We start from the raw sequence: 19,049 nt of genomic DNA, 5'->3' as shown, positions 1-19,049 counted from the left end.
AGGCCAAACAGTTTAATCTTTGTTTCTCATGGTCTGAGAGTCCTTCAGGTGCCTTTAGGCAAACTCCAGGCGGGCTGTCATGTGCCTTTTACTGAGGAGTGGCTTCCGTCCCACAGGCCTGATTGGTGGAGTGCTGCAGAGATAGTTGTTCTTCTGGAAGGTTTTCCTCTCTCCACAGAGAAACACTGGAGCTCTGTCAGAGTGACCATCGGGTTCTTGGTCACCTCCCTGACCAAAGCAACTAAACCCGATTGCTCAGTTTGGCCGGGCGACCAGCTCTAGGAAGAGCCCTGGTGGTTCCAAACTTCTTCCATTTATGGATGATGGAGGCCACTGTGCTCATTGGGACCTTCAATGCTGCAGAAATTTTTCTGTACCCTTTCCCAGATCTGTGCCACAATACAATCCTGTCTCGGAGGTCTACAGACAATTCCTTGGACTTCATGGCTTGGTTTGTGCTCTGACATGCACTGTTAACTGTGGGACCTTACATAGGCATGTGTGTGCCTTTCCAAATCATGTCCAATCAACTGAATTTACTACAGGTGGACTCCAATCAAGTTGTAGAAACATCTCAAGGATGATCAGTGGAAACAGGATGCACCTGAGCTCAATTTTGAGTGTCATGGCAAAGGCTGTGAATACTTATGTACATGTGATTTTTTTTCGTTTTTTATTTTTAATAAATTTGCAAAGATTTCAAACAAACTTATTTCACTTTTTCATTATGGGGTATTGTTTGTAGAATTTTGAGGAAAATAATGAATTTAATCAATTTTGGAATAAGGCTGTAACATAACAAAATGTGGAAAAAGTGAAGCGCTGTGAATACTTTCCGGATGCACTGTATCCCTGTACTTCTGCCATTTGTAATAGCAAGCTTCTAAAATCAAATGTTTCCCTTCTGCCCTGCTTAAATTGTTTGTTAAGCATATATTATCTCATTTTATTGCTTCCTTAGCCATTTTATCTGCTTTTTCGTTTCCTTGCACCCACATGTGCTGGTACCCATATAAAATGTACTGAGATTCCAATCTGCCTTAATCTATATAAACTGACCAATATTTCTGTCAAGATATCATCTCTACATGTTTGAAATGTTTGAAGGCTTAAGAGTGATGCCATTGAGTCCGAATATATAACAACCTTATCTGGCAACACTTCCTTGACCCATCCAAGTGCCATTTGAATAACAACTAACTCTGCAGTGTTCACTGATGTCCCATCTGTTAACCTCCCAAAGTTTCAGATTTTAAACCCTGGTATGATGTTAATCTCTATAGTTCCCTGCTATTGATGGTTCTTTCCCTGATTTGGCAACAGGAATTATGACAGCATGTTTCCAGTCCCTTGGTAACCTACCTTCTGCCCAAAGCTTATTAAACAGACCCAAGACTGCCTTTAGCACCATTTTATCTGCATATTTAAACATAGTATAACACACCCTGTCTTTCCCTGAGGCAGTGCTTCCAGCCCGTGCTAGTACTCTTTTGAATTCAAACATCTCAAAATTAGCATCTAAAGCTATCTGTCCAGTAGGTTTCTGATAATATAAGTCTTGACACTGTTCCAAAATGTCCTTCCTTCTGTTCCGATAATTGACATCTAAATTATCAGTACTATGTGCTTTTTTTAAAGTCTGGACAAACAGTTCTGTTTTTTCTTCCTCTGTTACAGCTGTTCTCCCTTTTCCTATTAGTACTAGGATATTGTTAATCTTATATACTCAAGTCATCTTTTTTTTAACACACACCATACATCTCCCAGCTGCGTTTCTCTTCCTATTGAAGAGCAAAATACTTGCCAGTATGTCTTTTTAGCCTGCTTAATAACTCTGCTTGCCTGTGCTCTTTTCCTCAGGTAGCTAAGAAGGGATTCTGGTACTAATGTACATATGGGCGTACTATAGCAGACATATCCTATATTTACACGTTCTGGTAGGCTTTTGCAGTTAAATGTTATAAACACTGTGGTACTTGCTTCTCTTCTACCATTCCTGTGTGTAGATAAACATTGCCCCTCTGTCACCATTTCACTCCTTATCAGTGTTTTTAACACTTCATCAGCCAAAGAATTAGGCACCCCTGTGACCACTCCATTAAAGTCTTCAGTTTTTCCCGATATATGGACTTTTATTTGGAATTACTTTTACCCCTCCCATCTCCTTTATTCTCAATGTGGCATCTTGTTGTTTCTTATCCTTACAAAAAAGGACACGGTTGTTGGACAAGTATCGTGCAGATTTAATATTACCAAGTGTTTTTTTAATTAGTTTGGTCAATCTCATTGGGTTATTTATGTTTTTAACTACAGCAGAAAATGTTACCATAGCCTTGTACTAAACTTCCATTCTCTTTGTCTTATTACCCCTTCCTCCTGCTTCTGTTATGTTTTCATCCGATTCCCTATTTTTCCTTTTATGTTCAGTTTGAACCTGGTAACATAGAGGTCACGTGATGCCATGCAAGAAGCAGATGTGTGAACGACAAGCTCTGCGCACTTTGCTAAATTTTTTATTATTCTCATGTTATAATTTGGAGCAATTCGATACACCCAGTAACACATTTACTCTTTGAGGTAAAACATGGCAAAGAAGTCAAAATCATCGGGCTCTGGAGACATTAAAAGACACTTACATGTTCAGGATGAAAGGCCCGACAGGCCTACAGACCGGAGACTGGATTTGGATGGTGCGGTGGGAGAAGGAATCCAGTGTCAGTTGTCCAACATATCGGTGATGATGATGAAGGTTCTTGCTGACTTGGAGGATCTCGCTGTAATATGTTGATCGATTACGGCGATGGAAATAAAATTCTCTGAATTAGTTACAAGAGTGTCAGATGCTGAGAAACTTATCGATTATTTGGAGTCTTCGGAGAGGGAATTAACCGCTAATCCGCCCGCGACCAAAGTTGATCTGGAACGTATTCTTGAAAAGCTTGAAGATCTTGAGAATAGAAGCCACATGAATAACATCAGAATTGTTGGAATTCCTGAGCATGAGGAGGGCAGAGATATGGTGAAATTCCTAGATGAGCTCTTCCCAAGTCTGCTCAACATAACAGGCCACAAGCTGGAAATCGAGCGAGCTCACAGATCTGCTGAGGGAGACAAGCCCCGATCGATTCTGGCCAAATTTCTGAGGTCATCCGATAAAGATCTTGTGTTACGCCAGGCAAGGAGCAAAGGGAAGCTTTCTTGGAGGAACCATAATATTTTCTTATTCCTGGACTTTACGAGTTTGACAAGAGAGAAACGCGATCGGTTCAAGGAATGCAAGAAACTCTTACATCGGCGAAAGATCACTTTTGCTCTAATGTTTCCGGCCAAACTGAGAATAGAAACGAAGGACGGTCGCAGTATTTACATGTCCCAATCAGGTAATGTCTTTTATTGAATCAACGGGTGAGTAAACCATTGGATGTTTCTCATATGAGTGGGTCTGACTCGCTGTACTTACTCTGGCTTTTGAGGAAGCTGGGCGTCATTTTGGTTTCTTTTTGCATTGGCTCAGCCTAGCGGCTGGAGTTTGTTTTGTGAATAACACTTTCCTTAAAGAAGCTTTTGCATTGATGAAAGATTACTTTTGCATTGAAGTTTCCGGCCAGTTTGAGAGTGGACACTATGGATGACTGCAAAATGTCTACATGCTCACACAAAGGATGTCTTTTATAAAGCTGACGGATTGAGTAAGTCATGGTATATACTTTTATGCGGCCTCCGAGTGACTTGACCATCCGGGGAACTGGGAGGTCGGTTTTGTTACTTTTTGTGTTGGCTCCGCCTAGCGGCTGGAGCTTGTGCTGTTTACTGGACACTGGAATGATTACGTCATCCGCTGAACTCATAACAGCTGGCTCACTGAACATTTGTTTGTCTATCCATGAAACTGAATGGTTTTATATCAGCTGAAATTTGTTTAAAACAGTTCTGTGAATTAATCTACATGTTCTGTGTTCATTCTTCCTTATGGCTGGGGGTTATTTTACAAAGTATTTTCTGTTATGTAATTTTGCTTCACAAATTTGTGAAGTTGTCGTGGGGGCTCGTGGGGGCTCGTGGGTGTTCATGGACCTTTTGAGTTTAGAGGGATTGTCGCCGGTTGGCGCTTTCGTGTGCGGGGTTAATACGCACGTTTTTCTTTTTTCTGTTTGTTTTGTTCGGGGGGAAGTTCAGGGTTTGATTGTTGCACTAATGGGGAATGTGGTCTGTATAATTTTGTTTTTGACACACAGTTTATTTATTTTTTATTATATCAATATGTCAGTTGTTAATATGAGTGTACTATCTCTCTAGACATGGAATGTGAATGGGTTGGGGTACCCCATAAAAAGAAGGAAGGTTATTACTTTTCTTAAACGTAAGAAATATGATATAGTGTTTCTCTCCCCGCAGGAAGCTGAAAAATTTGGGAAGATATGGGGTGGACATGTTTTCTTTAGTGTTGGCTCAAGTAAGAGCAAAGGAGTCATTATATTGGTAAATAAACATTTACAATTCAAATTTCTCAAACAGATTAAAGATAAATTAGGAAGCGTCATTATTGTTTTAGCTGAAATTCAAGGGCAAAGGTTGATTTTGGCTAATATTTATGCGCCTAATGCTGATAATCAGGGCTTTTTTATAGATCTTGAAGGGATGTTGCAAACCGCTGGCACCCCTCATGATATAATATTGCGAGGAGACTTTAATCTTTTGATGGACTCAGTCCTTGATCACAGTGAAGCAAAAGTGTGTAAGCCTCCTATAGCAACCTTGACGCTTCACAGGATGTGTAGAAATCTTGGTCTTACAGATATTTGGAGACTTTTGAACCCATCTGGTAGAGACTATACATTTTTTTAATCAGTCCATAAGATTTATTATAGAATAGATTTTTTTTTTATATCCAAGTCCCTCATTTCATCTGTTGTTGATTGCTCAGTTGGAAATATCTTAGTCTCAGATCACGCCCTGGTGAGTTTAGAGTAGGTGCCACATACGGAGAAAAAGAAATCATATAGCTGGCGCCTTAATGTGTTCCTTTTGCAAAATCCTGATTTCCAACAAATGCTAAAGGCTGAAATCAGTGTTTATATGGAGACCAATTGGTCCTCAGTATCCACTGTGGGCATGGCTTGGGAGGCACTTAAGGCGGTTCTAAGGGGTCGGATCATACAGTTGCCTCATTCATCAAAAAATCCAAAGCAGGAGAACTCGTGGAGTTGGAAGGAAATATTAAAAATGCCGAAGCAGAGCTGAAGCGCTGTTTTTCATCCAATGGCCTCAGAGAATTGACTCGATTGAAATATGGATATAATACTATTTTGTCGCAGAAAGTGGAGTTTTGGTTATTCAGGGCAAGACAGTCATACTTTGAGTCGGGCGACAAAGCAGGAAAACTTTTGGCTAGATATATAAAGCAGTGAGAGTCTTTTTCTACCATTCTCTCAGTGAAATCGGCTGGTAGTGAAATATTTACCTCGGCCATTGATATTAATAATGCTTTTAAAGAATTCTACTTTGATCTCTATAGTTCCACGTCTTCGTCTACTGATGAAGATTTTAGAAACTTTGTGGAACCATTAGATCTCCCTAAACTGACGACTGAGCAAAAAAATTCTCTTGATTCTGAGATAACCTTGGAGGAGCTTGGCGAGGTTATTAAGGCCTTACCTACAGGCAAATCTCCGGGGCCTGATGGCTTTGCTGCTGAATTTTTCAAATCTTATGCTACAGAACTGGCTCCACTTTTGCTAGAAGTTTATACTGAATCATTAAAGAATGGAAAGCTTCCGCCAACCATGACACAAGCCCGGATCAGTCTGATTCTTAAAAAGGACAAAGATCCAAGTGAGTGTAAAAGTTACTGTCCAATTTCCCTGATCCAGTTAGATGTAAAAATTTTGTCACAAATTCTGGCTAATCGATTAAGTAAAGTTATGACATCACTTATACATATAGATCAAGTGGGGTTTATTTGGGGCCGTAGCTCTTCTGATAACATTAGGGGTCTCATCAATATCATGTGGTCAGTAGCGAATGAACAATCTCCGGTCGCTGTCATCTCACTTGATGCTGAAAAGGCATTTGATGTGGTAGAATGGGATTATCTTTTAAGGTTTTGGAAATATACGGGTTTGGGAGTACGTTTATTGGATGGATTAAGTTACTTTATAGACACCCAGTAGCGGCGGTACAAACAAATGGATTAATTTCAGATTATTTTACTTTGGATAGGGGCACCCGGCAGTGTTGCCCTCTTTCCCCATTATTGTTCTGTCTTGCCCTGGATCCATTAGCAACCGCAATAAGAAAGGAGTATGATTTTCCAGGGGTGGTGGCGGGAGGAATGGCACATAAACTCTTGCTTTACACAGATGATATTTTATTATTTGTCTCTGACCCCAGTAGATATATGCCTTGCCTCCACAGAATTATTCATTCCTTTTCTAAGTTTTCAGGATATAGAGTCAATTGGTCTAAATCCGAAGCTTTGTCTCTGACAGCGTTCTGCCCAGATACGGCTTTCCAGCCAAGTGCTTTCCAGTGGCCCAAATAGGGCATTAAGTATTTGGGTATTTTATTTCCAGCAAATTTGTGTGATTTAGTTAGAGTTAATTTTGACCCCTTAATAAAACGGTTTTCGAGCGATGTGGGCAGGTGGGCTTCATTACATTTATCTATGATTGGGAAGGTTAATGTTATTAAAAAGAATTGTATTCCAAAATTCAATTCCTTACTGCAGTCTCTCCCTGTAGATGTCCCCCTCTCTTATTTCAAGCAATTTGATAGCATAGCAAAGTCTTTCATTTGGAATGGTAAGTGTCCCAAATTACATCAATAAGTTACATAGGCCGATTGACAAAGGTGGGCTAGGCCTACCCAAGATTTTATTTTATTATCATGCATTCGGTCTCAGACATTTGGCTCATTGGTCGCTTCCACCTGAGAGAGCCCCTCCCTGGTTCTGTATAGAACAGGAAGTTCTTGCCCCTATTTCGCCACTGCAGAGCCTTTCTATCAAATTAATTGGAGAAGCTAAGTTACATCCCGTTATCTCGCACTTGAACTCGGTATGCACAAATGTGTCCAGATTGTTTAATTCTGACATTTTTTTAAATGTTGCCTCAAGCATATGGCTGAACCCCAAACTATGCATCAACTAGTCCCCTTTTTGCTGGTCAGAGTGGATTGGGAGTGGGGTTACTACACTCGGTGTCCTGTATGAGAATAAAGTGTTGAGATCCTTTCAAAATTTGGTTAAACTTTTTGGGATTCCTAGATCTCAGTTCTATAAGTATTTACAGCTGCGCCACCTGCTCTGTACTGTTTTTGGGAGTGGTTTACACCCTCCTAGAATGGCGGATACTCTGGGAGAGGTGATTGCTGCTTTTGGAAAAGGTCATGAGGCATCGGTATATTACTCCCTACTAATTCAGAGTCTGGGAGATGGAACTTCAACTTCTCTTAAGAGATTATGGGAGAAAGATCTAAATTTGGTATTGGAGGAGGGAGAGTGGGCTGGGATTCTAAAAATGTTAAATCTGCATCCAGAGACACAAGGGTTCGCCTCATGCAATTTAAGATTTTACATAGAGTCTATTGGACCCCCTCTAGATTGCATAGGCTTGGTTTTAAAGACACACCCACTGCTGGCGATGTCAATTAGAAGATGAAGACACAACCCATGTTTTTTGGGGATGTGTTAAGATGCAAGAATTTTGGATGAGAATTCAGAGTTTTATGTGCAAGGTTTTGGCCTCTCAAATTTTATTTTGCCCCAGACTCTGTATCTTGGGAGATGGGGCAGTCATTAATTTGGAGAATAAGCACATGAAAAACTGGGTCCTAACTAGTGTTATGATCGCCAGACAGATCACTTTGAGGAGTTGGAAGTTGGCTGGAGTGCCCCCTTTTCAGGAGTGGTGTTCAGAGATGGCCAGAGTGGCAGCTCTTGAGAAGGGGGTATCCAGAAGACTGGGGAGTCTGGACATGTTTGCGAAGAATTGGGGCAGACATCTGTCTTTTTTGGAGGGCTCTCGGGGTGGGACAGTGGAGAGAGAGGTTTACGGGTTTTATGTGTGTGATTGTTTTATTTTTTACATTTTTTTTATTAATTAATTAATTTATTTTTATTGTGTGTTTATGGTTGTGTGACCACTGGGGTGTTGTTGGGGGTCGGGTGGGGGATTGTGGGGGGATAGTGGGGGTTGTATACTGATTCTGTATATGTGTGTTCTGCTATGTATATTTAATGGTTGAATCAATAAAAAATGTTAATCGGAACCTGGTAACATTCCTCTCCATCTATGTTTGAAGATTCATCTTCTCCATCCAAACTTCCCATTGCCACCCTCTTCAGTCACAGCACAGTCGTCACTAACCCCCCAAACCACTCCAGTCTCGCTCTTAAATGCAACTGCTATGAACACCCACATCGATGCTTACCCAAGTTGTTTTCTCCTAAATTAGCCCATTTTTTATGTAATCCATTGTTTTGCCTGGGTCCACAGCACAAACACAGCGTTCACCCCCCCACTTTCACCGGTTCAATAAGACTTCTCCCACTGCTGCTGAGTGAAACACGTATGTACCTGAATGCAAAAAATGAAGCAAATTTTACAAAATGCGCCTTTACAAAGCAAACTGCTGAAAAGAATGAATTACCCTTGTGTAGTCACGTCGCCATGTCTGTCTTACTATTTATAAATATTTGGGAAGTTCCCATACTGTAGTATTTATTTATATTTTAGATATAATAGGCATATTTCATTTTTTTCACTAATTCACGATATTAAACACGTGGTTTACAAATTTTACGACATTACAGGTGTATGATATTAATTTATGATAGACATACAGTATAATGCAGCCTAATAAAGATAAATCCAAGCCGAATAATTTCCAGAAGTGGCCCACATCAAGTGGCCTGATCTGGCCCAGCTGTGCTGAGTCGGAATCGTCCCAGTTCTTTAACGCCATAACTAAAAATCATTGCTGCTGCTGCTGGCATCACTCGGCCCGATCATACCTGCCGATGCCAAGTCTGAACCACAGGCGCCACTATGCTGCCAAGCTCGGGCTGATTACTACATGCTACCTGGGATCTGATCACAGTGTGTGACATTGGGGACAGTTCACCCATTAATTTAAATTCTCTCATTTACTCACCCTAATGCCATCTCAGATGTGTATGAATTTCTTTCTTCAGCAGAACAAAATGTAGCTTTTAAGAAGAATATCTCAGCTCTGTAGGTCCATACAATGCAATTGAATGGTGACCAAAATTTTGAAGTTCTATATTTATAGGTAAATATTTTACCTATAATAATTATTAATTATTTACCTATAATACCTATTTTTGAAGGAAATGCATTACACAATTATATCTAGAGGGAAGGTCCAGACTATCCATACTGAAAACAAATTTATATATATATATATATATATATATATATATATATATATATATATATATATATATATACATATATATACATATATATATATATATATATATATATATATATATATACATATATATACATATATACATATATATATATATATATATATATATATATATGTACACACACACTACCGGTCAAAAGTTTTGAAACACTTACTCATTCTTTATTATTATTTTATTTTATTTTATTTTATTTATTTTTTATTTATTTTTATTTCACATATTAGAATAATAGTAAAGTCATCAAAACTATGGAATAACATAAACTGAACTATGGGAATTATGTTGTGACTAAACAAAATCAAAAATAAAACAAAACTGTGTTATATTTTAGCATCTTCAAAGTCCCTTTGTCTAGAATTTGCAGACATGTACTCTTGACATTTTCTCAACCAACTTCTTGAGGTATCACCCTGGGATGCTTTTTAAACAGTATTGAAGGAGTTCCCATCTATGTTGGGCACTTATTGGCAGCTTTTCTTTATTATTTGGTCCAAGTCAACAATTAAAAAAAAAAAAAAAATTAATTACATTTTAGTTTTATAATGAAATAAATTAATATGGTGGCACAATTATATTTTTGCCTACAAAACTAATTTCAAACATTTAAACATATGCCTTCAGATCAAAAGATTTTTAAGATCATGAGAAACATTTCAGTCAAGTTTCGAAGTTTTGACCAGTAGTGTGTGTGTGTGTGTGTGTGTGTGTGTGTGTGTGTGTGTGTGTGTGTATATATATATATATATATTTCTAAGAAACTGTCATCAATATGTGCGTGTGATTAGATGCACAAACACTTGTAGACTTGTTGACATGTCATATTGTGACATGCAATACTCAGGGGTGGATTATGACTAGCAAGGGTCCCAGGGCCAAGTTTCTTTAAGGGCTCCCCCCGGTCCAGTTATCTTTTACAGTTGAGATCTACACAGTCGATTTTCATTGATTTAAGTCTCTTTTAATACTTGTTCTGTTATTTACAGTCAGATATATTCAAACTCACAGCATGGATGTGGAAAAGAAACAGATTAAATGAAACACGTTTGCTGAACAGCCACTGTTCTTAAAGAGACTGTTCCATTTTAACGTTTGTTATTCATAGGCTGTGTCTCGTTTTGAAGGCTGCGCGCTAGGTAGGACGCATCCTTTGAAGGCAGCAGTATGCCCAGCATCCTCCTTTAAACAAGCCTCATTTAAACAAGATGGCCTTCGTAGGACAAATGGAAATGGAACGTAACATTGTTGCTATGACAGCAAGCCACTCTTTAACAAGCACGAGCGGTATATTTTAGGAGAGTTATAATGATGTAGAGAGAAAAGAAAATAGACTTTACAGGTGTACTTTTAGTCTATAATACTTTATTTTAATAATATATTACTATATTATATACTCTACACCCATGTACTGAGGTACTTCAACTTGAGAATTAACGTTACTTGCTTTTGAACATCATATTTCGGGCAAATTGGCGTCATTTTATTTAGACAAATTATGTTAATTTCTTTTGAAGCAAAGAATTGTGGATTGTGAGTGCCCACGAAGGATACACCTCATGCATCCTCCGAATTCCCGTAAAAGAAGGTCACATTTGAAGGCTGCATTCGGAGTGTCCTACTCGCTTTCCTGATACGAGACAGCCTCGATGACGTATGCGGCTGACAAATGCGACCTCTGGAGGACGCAGCCTTCGAAACTAGACATAATGTAAACTCACTGTCAATACTACAAGTAATGCATACAAAATGCATATATTTAAAGGGGCCATAATAAATTATGAAATATTTTAAATTCATCAAACACTTTAAATATTGATGAATTTAACAAATACATCTCCTACAGTATCTATGCAAGGGTTTGGTGAAATTTGGCAAAGAGTTCAGGTAGTTCTGTCATCATTGTGTAGTTTGATTAAATACAATTATGAAGGGTTGCCCTCTATCCCCATTACTGTTCTGTCTTGTCCTGGAACCATTAGCAGCCGCGATAAGAAAGGAGGATGATTTTCCAAGGGTGGTGGCGGGAGGTGTGGCGCATAAGCTTTTGCTTTACGCAGATTATATTTTATTTTTCGTCTCCGACCCTACTATATCTATTCCTTGCCTCCACAGAATTATTAATTCCTTTTCTAAGTTCTCGGGATACAGAGGTAAGTGGTCTAAATCCGAAGCTTTGGCTCTGACAGCGTACTGCCCGGTAATGGCTTTTCACACGGGTGCCTTCCAGTGGTCCAAACAGGGCATTAAGTATTTGGGTATTTTATTCCCAGCAAATTTGTGTTATTTAGTTAGAGTTCATTTTGACACTTTAATAAAAAGATTTTCGAGTGATGTGGGCAGGTGGGCTTCATTACATTTATCTATGATTGGGAAGGTTAATGTTATTAAAATGAATTGTATCCCAAAATTCATCTACCTGCTACAGTCTCTCTTATTTCAAGCAATCTGATAGCATAGTGAAGTCCTTCATTTGGAATGGTAAACTTCACAGATCACATTTCAGTAAGTTACATAGGCCGATTGACAAAGGTGGGCTAGGCCTACCCAAGATTTAGTTTTATTATTATGCATTCGGTCTCAGACATTTGGCTCATTGTTCGCTTCCACCTGAGAGAGCCCCTCCCTGGTTTTGTATTGAACAGGAAGTTCTTGCCCCTATTTCGCCATTGCAAAGCCTTTCTATCAAACTAATCGGAAATGCTAAGTTACATCCCGTTATCTCGCATTTGCACACGGTATGAACAAAAGTGTCCAGAGTGTTTAATTCGGACATTTATTTAAATACTACAGTAACAACTAAAGTGTTTGTTTAATAATATTATAAATATTAACATTTTAGTTAAATAGTTTTTACCACAGGACTGCATGGTAATTACATTCATGTCATCAACCGTGTATCTTTTCTTTAATTTGATTTATTACTTTTGCTGTACTTGTATAATATTTGCAACTGCTCATCATGAATTAAAGTTCATGATGCTGTACACTATATATAACAACCACAGGAGAAGTAAAGCTGTCCATTGTGTGATAGAGTTACTTTCAATGTCAATGTGGCAAGCTGACTTCCTCTTTTCAAATCCTTAATTTTAAAGAGGTGCTCAGTGGAGTGAAAATAAAAAGATGTCTGAAATAGTTTTACAAAAAAATATTTGCATAAAAGCTGTTTGAAAAATGTTTAGCTATATCTCTAAACTATAACTAAATGTACAGCATGAGAAAATATGTGCAGAAATATAATTGCTCTGAGATTGGTCTACGGATGGTTCCCTAAAATCTAAAATCTAAAATCAAGACATGATTTTGTTTCAGTCATGCTACTCAGTTTCACTGCCTCCTGTGACTCACACTATGTTTGCGTTCTGTGTTTGGAATCTGTTTTCTGCCATTTTTAAGACTGCCAGTCTGCAGGCAAACGTTGAGAGCAGAAATGCCAGCCAGGTAATCTTTCAGCTTTTCTGTCTTTTCTTAAGCAGTAGTGGCAGCACTGTAAAATGCAATCTTGTTTTAAGACTACAAAAGTAGCCACACAATTGCACAGAAGGGGGCATATGATGAATTAGATATAAACAGAGTGTACATTGCCAAGAATTTTGCATCAGAAATGGAGAACTTATGCTTTATGTTTTTGTGCAGACTCTTGTGTTTGCTGAATAGACTCATTATGTAACTAACTATAATACTATAAGATGGATTTAGTTAAACTGGGTCACTTTTGACAAATCATTAGCATTAAAATGTTTATGAACATAATGCTCAATTTCCAGAAGTGGTTTTGTATTTAGTGAGGGCTCTTCTATCATTCTATGTAAAAAAACAAAACAAAAGAAAAAACTGCAACAAACATTTTTAATTCAGAGATGTATTTAAATGTCAGGTGTCCCCCTCCATGTCAAAACCACTGTGTTCAGTTAAAATGGGCCATGGGTTTAACTAAAATAGGTCAGTAAAAATTGACACCTAAAACACTGTTGTAACAAAGAAGTAGAATGCATTATATTATTTGGAATATGTCATTATAAAAAATTCAGTTTTGAGAAAAATTATATTATTTTATAAGAGGCATTACAAGAGACTATTTACAGTGACTGACTTTTGAATCTTAAAGAACCATAACATGCAGTCTTAGCTGGCCCCTGACTTGATGGGCCAATTTACCTGAATTATTTATATATAAATAGTCCTGTACAATCATATAATAGGTTATAGATACCAAGTACAGAATAAATGTCTAATTCATTGTAATCAATTACTATATCAAATAATTTATGATTTAAAAAATCCTTTAAAATGAAAACTTACTAGTGTTTTTTCTCTTGCAGGATGAAATTATTGGGAGCAAAACAGTCCATAATTCTATTTATTATGCTCAAATTGGTTCAAGGTTTTGAGAACTCTTGGACAAAATGCGATAAATGTGATGAGCAACATTTTTGCAACTGTTCCTCAAAACATCTCCAACAGGTCCCAAAAGTTCCAGTGAATGCTGTTGGCCTCGATCTGTCTTTCAATCAAATTGAGTCAATTGACTCAAATGAACTCAGCCTATATAGTGAGCTGAAAAACCTAAACCTGCATATGAACAAGCTCAAGTTTATTCATGAAGAAGCTTTCAACTCTCAACATAAGCTGGAAGTTCTTGATCTGTCCTTAAACAACCTGAAAAATCTATCTTCATCTTGGTTCCATGATCTAAAATCTCTTCAACATTTGAACCTTTTAGGAAATCCATACACCACCCTCGGGCCTGCTCCTCTCTTTTGGTCTCTGTCAAACTTGAGGACACTGCAATTTGGTAGTCCTTCACTGAGGAAGGTATACATGAATTGCTTAGACGGGCTCACTCATCTGGATGGGATTACATTTGTTGGTAGTAACCTGAGGTCATATGAGAATGGTAGCTTTAGAGCAGCCCGACCCATTGGTTTAGTCTCTGTGAGCCTTCAAGATCTCTTTCAGAAAGATCCAGAACTTGTCTCTAAGATTCTTAGAGATGTATCCCACCCTGAAACTGTGCTTATTATTAAAGATGTCATACTCAGAACAAACACTTCAGTGGAACCCTTCAAAGAGCTGAAAGAAGGGGGCACTACGAGTTTGACTTTGCTGAATAGCGCCACTACAGACGAAGCTGTCACCTCTTTCTTGTTCATCATGAATGGTTCTGCACTGTCTTACATTGGTTTTGAAGATGTACATTTAGTTGGTAAAGGGTGGTGGCAGAAAGCTACATCCACAGATTATAAAAGCTTGCATACTGCCTACATACGTAATCTTGACATCCAAGGCTTCTTCGAGTTTAGCAGCATGGTCCAATTGGCATTCCTCTTAGAGCATCTTCACAAGGTGTCTGTGATCAATGGCACAGTTTTTGTGATTCCTCATATAACTTCTGTCTTTTTGAAAAACATTGAGTACTTGGACCTTAGCAATAATCTACTGTCAGACCTGACAATTAAGGAGACCTTGTATACTGGTCAAGGGGTGTTTCAAAACCTCAACACACTCAACGTGAGCCAGAACTCTTTAAAAACTTTTGGGCTGATAACAAGTCTGGTGGCCAAACTGAAGAGCCTTATATATTTGGACATAAGTCACAATAGCTTTGTTTCTATGCCGGAGGAGTGTATGTGGCCAGCAACTCTCAGGTTTCTGAACCTTTCAAGTATAAAGCTACGTAAGTTGACCCCTTGCTTGCCTTCTAGCTTGACAGTCCTGGATCTCAGTGAAAATGATCTTACCGTGTTCCATCAAAGATTTCCTAAGCTTACTAAGCTTATACTGTCAGGCAACAGATTTATGAAACTGCCAGAGGGGGAATTATTTCTGAGCTTGAAGACGCTGCTCATCCAAAGGAACGCCTTGCATATGTTCAACGGGAAAGCTCTGAGACGTTACAAAAACCTGAAATACTTGGAGGCGGGTCAAAACAATTTTGTGTGCTCCTGTGAGTTTGTGGCTTTTTTCAGACAGGATGTTGATTATTTCGTTACCCTACAGGATGGTCATCATAATTATGTCTGTGACACTCCATTTACTCTCAGGGGTGATACTATCGACCGTGTCAAATTATCAGTCTTTGAATGCTATATGATTCCCGCTGTCTCAGTGCTGTGTTCAGTGACTGTCTTAGTGCTTGGACTTATTGTTGTTACCTGTCACAAGCTCCATGTTGTATGGTACCTGCAGATGACTAAAGCATGGATACAAGCAAAACGAAAACCAGCAGTTGGTCGATCAGCTACAGAAATACGCTATGACGCTTTTGTATCTTACAGTCAACATGATGCTGAGTGGGTCGAGGAGATCCTAGTTCCAGAGCTAGAAAGTGCTCATCCTCCCTTTGCACTCTGTTTGCACAAACGTGACTTCAGGCCAGGACGCTGGATTGTGGATAACATAATTGACTCAATTGAGAAGAGCCATCGGACCCTATTTGTTCTGTCTGAGCACTTTGTGTCCAGCGAATGGTGCCGCTACGAACTGGACTTTTCACATTTCCGCATTGTCGATGAGCACAACGATTCTGCTGTCTTGATTCTTCTAGAGCCAATCAAGAAGGAGACGATTCCCAAGCGTTTCTGCAAGCTGAGGAAGATTATGAACTCCAGGACGTATTTGGAGTGGCCCGAAGATGAGGAAAAGAAATCAGAGTTCTGGAGAAATCTAAGAGTCGCCCTAAGGAGAGACGAATGTTGAAGAGTAAAAACGTGATAATGCATTTCCTAAATCTAAAAAAGAAAATCATCACTGTTGATCAACTGTTTTGATTTGATTGAGTTGACCTAATTTTAACTGCTTGCTTCTTATTGTATTGGTTAACTTTCTGCCTGGAGTTGGACAATTCTCTTAACCCCTGTCTGTTATTGGTAATAAACCACATCAGAGTACTAACACCACTGTGAACATACAATGGTTTGAGGTTAAATATTGATGGGAAGTACAATAATACACTGAAAAATATAAACATTTCAGGCCATATGTGGTGGCCAGATAGTATTTGTGGAATTTGTGAGCTGTTAAATAGGAGGTTATCTAATTGTAATTTAATGTATGGTACTGTCTCTTAAATGACAATTGTATGACTGATGTTTAACCAAAGTATAATGTTTTAAAAATCAATTACGTAAATAACATAATAGTTTCTGTTTGTTACTTTGAACCTTTACATTGCAACACTCCACATAATGAACTGTCATAAAGCCAATCCAAATTTTTTACTGTATACTGTATGACCTTGTGACTTCCTTTTACAAAATCATCATTTTATTTTAGATGTATATAAGGTCTCTCATTTTTAGTATGTTGCCTTTATATGTTGGCCTGTTCTGGCTGAGGCCAGCTTAGGCATAACCATTAAGTGATATCCAATAAAATGATTACAGTTTGTGGCTAAAACATATTTGTTAATGTTTTTCATACAATAGGCCTATGTAGGTTTTGAGCATTATATTTAACATCTAATTAATTAATTTTTAATGCAATTATGCCTATGAAAATTGCAATAATAGCGTACATTCTTTCAAAAACTAGAAAAATAGTCGAGGGAATCGTATTCCAGGATAGTGATATCAGTCATTGGAATGAGTAATCAAATTTGTTTACAGATGTATCCTTCTTAAAATAAAGTAGGCTTATTGGATTGGAGGCAAGCTAAAAAAATTTGCCTGTATTGAAATTCTGTTTGTTGATTGTTTTGCCTAAAATTTGCATGATATCATACGAGTCTTACATATCATTATGAGTTTTTGTTTGTTTGTTTTGAATTATTAGGAGCTGTCATGAGACTATGTTGCAGAAAACTTTTATCTATGAAAAAGTAACTTGACAAAATATTTAAATACTTTTTTCTGCAGTCATTGCTAGTCATGTTAAATTTGTACATTCATTTTCTTAGATTTTCCATTTAAATTCTTTTTCATTTATGTTATGAACTTTTTAATTCAGCTTTTGAGATTAACAGTATCTCAAGGTTTTGGCGCCATCTTTTGGATATTCCATTATTTTTCCTATTAATTCTTACAGAGGAACATTCATTACAGATTAAACACAGGGGAACATATTTAGTTTCTCCTGTGAGTTCATTTTCACCACCAATCACTAATAATGCAGGTGGGGCTTTTTAAAGTTCACATCAGAGAGCTCATCTTAATGATTTACCTGTCAATTAATCACCTCTCTGATGTTCTAAAAATAATGTAACTCACATGCTAATCTCACATCAACAACCGAATCAATGACCATAATTTGTTACCATAATGAAAAGCTTCAATCGTTGTGAAATTCATTGCTAACCGTATCAACATTTTTTTGTCTGTTGTGATGCGAAGTCAGCACATTGCGAAGGATAAATATTGAATACCTACACAAAACCAAGCAAGGAGTTAGACACTAGCTGACCTCTGGTCATCCAGATCTAGGTCAAAAAGATCAAAAGACTGAGATCTTCTCTTTGAGATGGGTATGCACTGATAACCCTGATAAGTTGACTGTACTCAATTGATTGAATAAGCTCATTCCCTCAGCTGAACTGAGTAACGGCGTCTCCAAAATTTGTGTAATTAAGTTCATTTAACCTGGTGTTCATATAGAACAAAGTTAACTATTTAAGGTAAGGTAACTAGCTACAAGTAGACTTAACTCAGCTTCGCTATTTAAATATAGTTTTTTCTACGTAATAATTTTGAGTTAAATCAAATTTAGATCACATAACTCCTAAAGATTATAACCATAAATTAATTTATTATACTTAGAATCCTCAAGTGCGCTCTTGAGTACAAAGCTGATTGATTGATTTAATGATCTCTGACTGTGTTTATGCGAGGAAGAGTTTCATTGGTGAGATTTCATCCAAGGAGTCAAGGTTTAGCCGGTTTTCATTGGGTTCTTGGAGAGGAAGAGAGGAGACGCAGGAGTAGATACTTTAAATATTTTAACTAAAAACGCTGGAGTGGAACAAATGATTAAGCTAAACATCACAAAATAACAAAACAACGAAACACTTCAAGGACTGACAATGGATGAACAAAACTAGAGTGTATTTACAGAGGGACAGAGGGAACAAAGGGCCAAGGCAGAGTCTAGGGCTCAGAGGGCCTAGGTGGAGTCAGAGGGTTTGAGATTCCCCTCGACCATGGTTTCGCAAGGAGCGAAGGTCAAGCCAGTGACATGGGAGGAGCCAGCTGACCAGGAGGAGGAGCAAATGTCTTGAGTGGAGCCAGCGGAAGAGGAAGGGACAGGGCACTGGACGGAACAAGGGTGTCCATTATGCTGGCTGGAACCAGCAGAGGATGAGGGGTAGATGGGTGGGAACTAGGGTGGGGAGCAAGTCCAGGTCTATTAATTTGGCGAGAGCTGGCTCGGGGCAATCAGGGCAACAGGCATTGGCACTGGGACGGTCGAGGCTACAGGCACTGGCTCTGGGACGGTCGAGGCTACTGGCTCTGGGACGGTCGAGGCTACAGGCACTGTCTGAACAGTTCCATGAATACCCCTGTTAGCGCCATGCTCAATGATGTGCTCGTCGAGGTCTGGCTTTCTATGAGAGTGGGATCGCTGGAGTAGGGGAGGACATTAGGAGGAACAGGTAAGTGGATAA

General features: G+C 38.4%; 1 protein-coding gene across 1 annotated transcript; it reads left to right on the top strand.

Annotated features, from left to right (window-relative positions):
• The first annotated feature begins 12,743 nt into the window (after positions 1 to 12,743).
• LOC127445422 (toll-like receptor 2 type-2) lies at positions 12,744 to 16,891 on the top strand. Its single transcript, XM_051705485.1, has 2 exons — positions 12,744 to 12,892; positions 13,774 to 16,891. The coding sequence occupies exons 1-2, from the start codon at positions 12,882 to 12,884 to the stop codon at positions 16,148 to 16,150; spliced, it is 2,388 nt and encodes a 795-aa protein (XP_051561445.1). The 5' UTR covers positions 12,744 to 12,881; the 3' UTR covers positions 16,151 to 16,891.
• Positions 16,892 to 19,049: the final 2,158 nt, after the last annotated feature.

The sequence above is a fragment of the Myxocyprinus asiaticus genome, chromosome 8, assembly GCF_019703515.2.
Source record: "Myxocyprinus asiaticus isolate MX2 ecotype Aquarium Trade chromosome 8, UBuf_Myxa_2, whole genome shotgun sequence".
NCBI lineage: Eukaryota > Metazoa > Chordata > Actinopteri > Cypriniformes > Catostomidae > Myxocyprinus > Myxocyprinus asiaticus.
The sequence above is the reverse complement of the archived record's forward strand: the minus strand, read 5'-3'. Positions and strand labels throughout refer to the sequence as shown.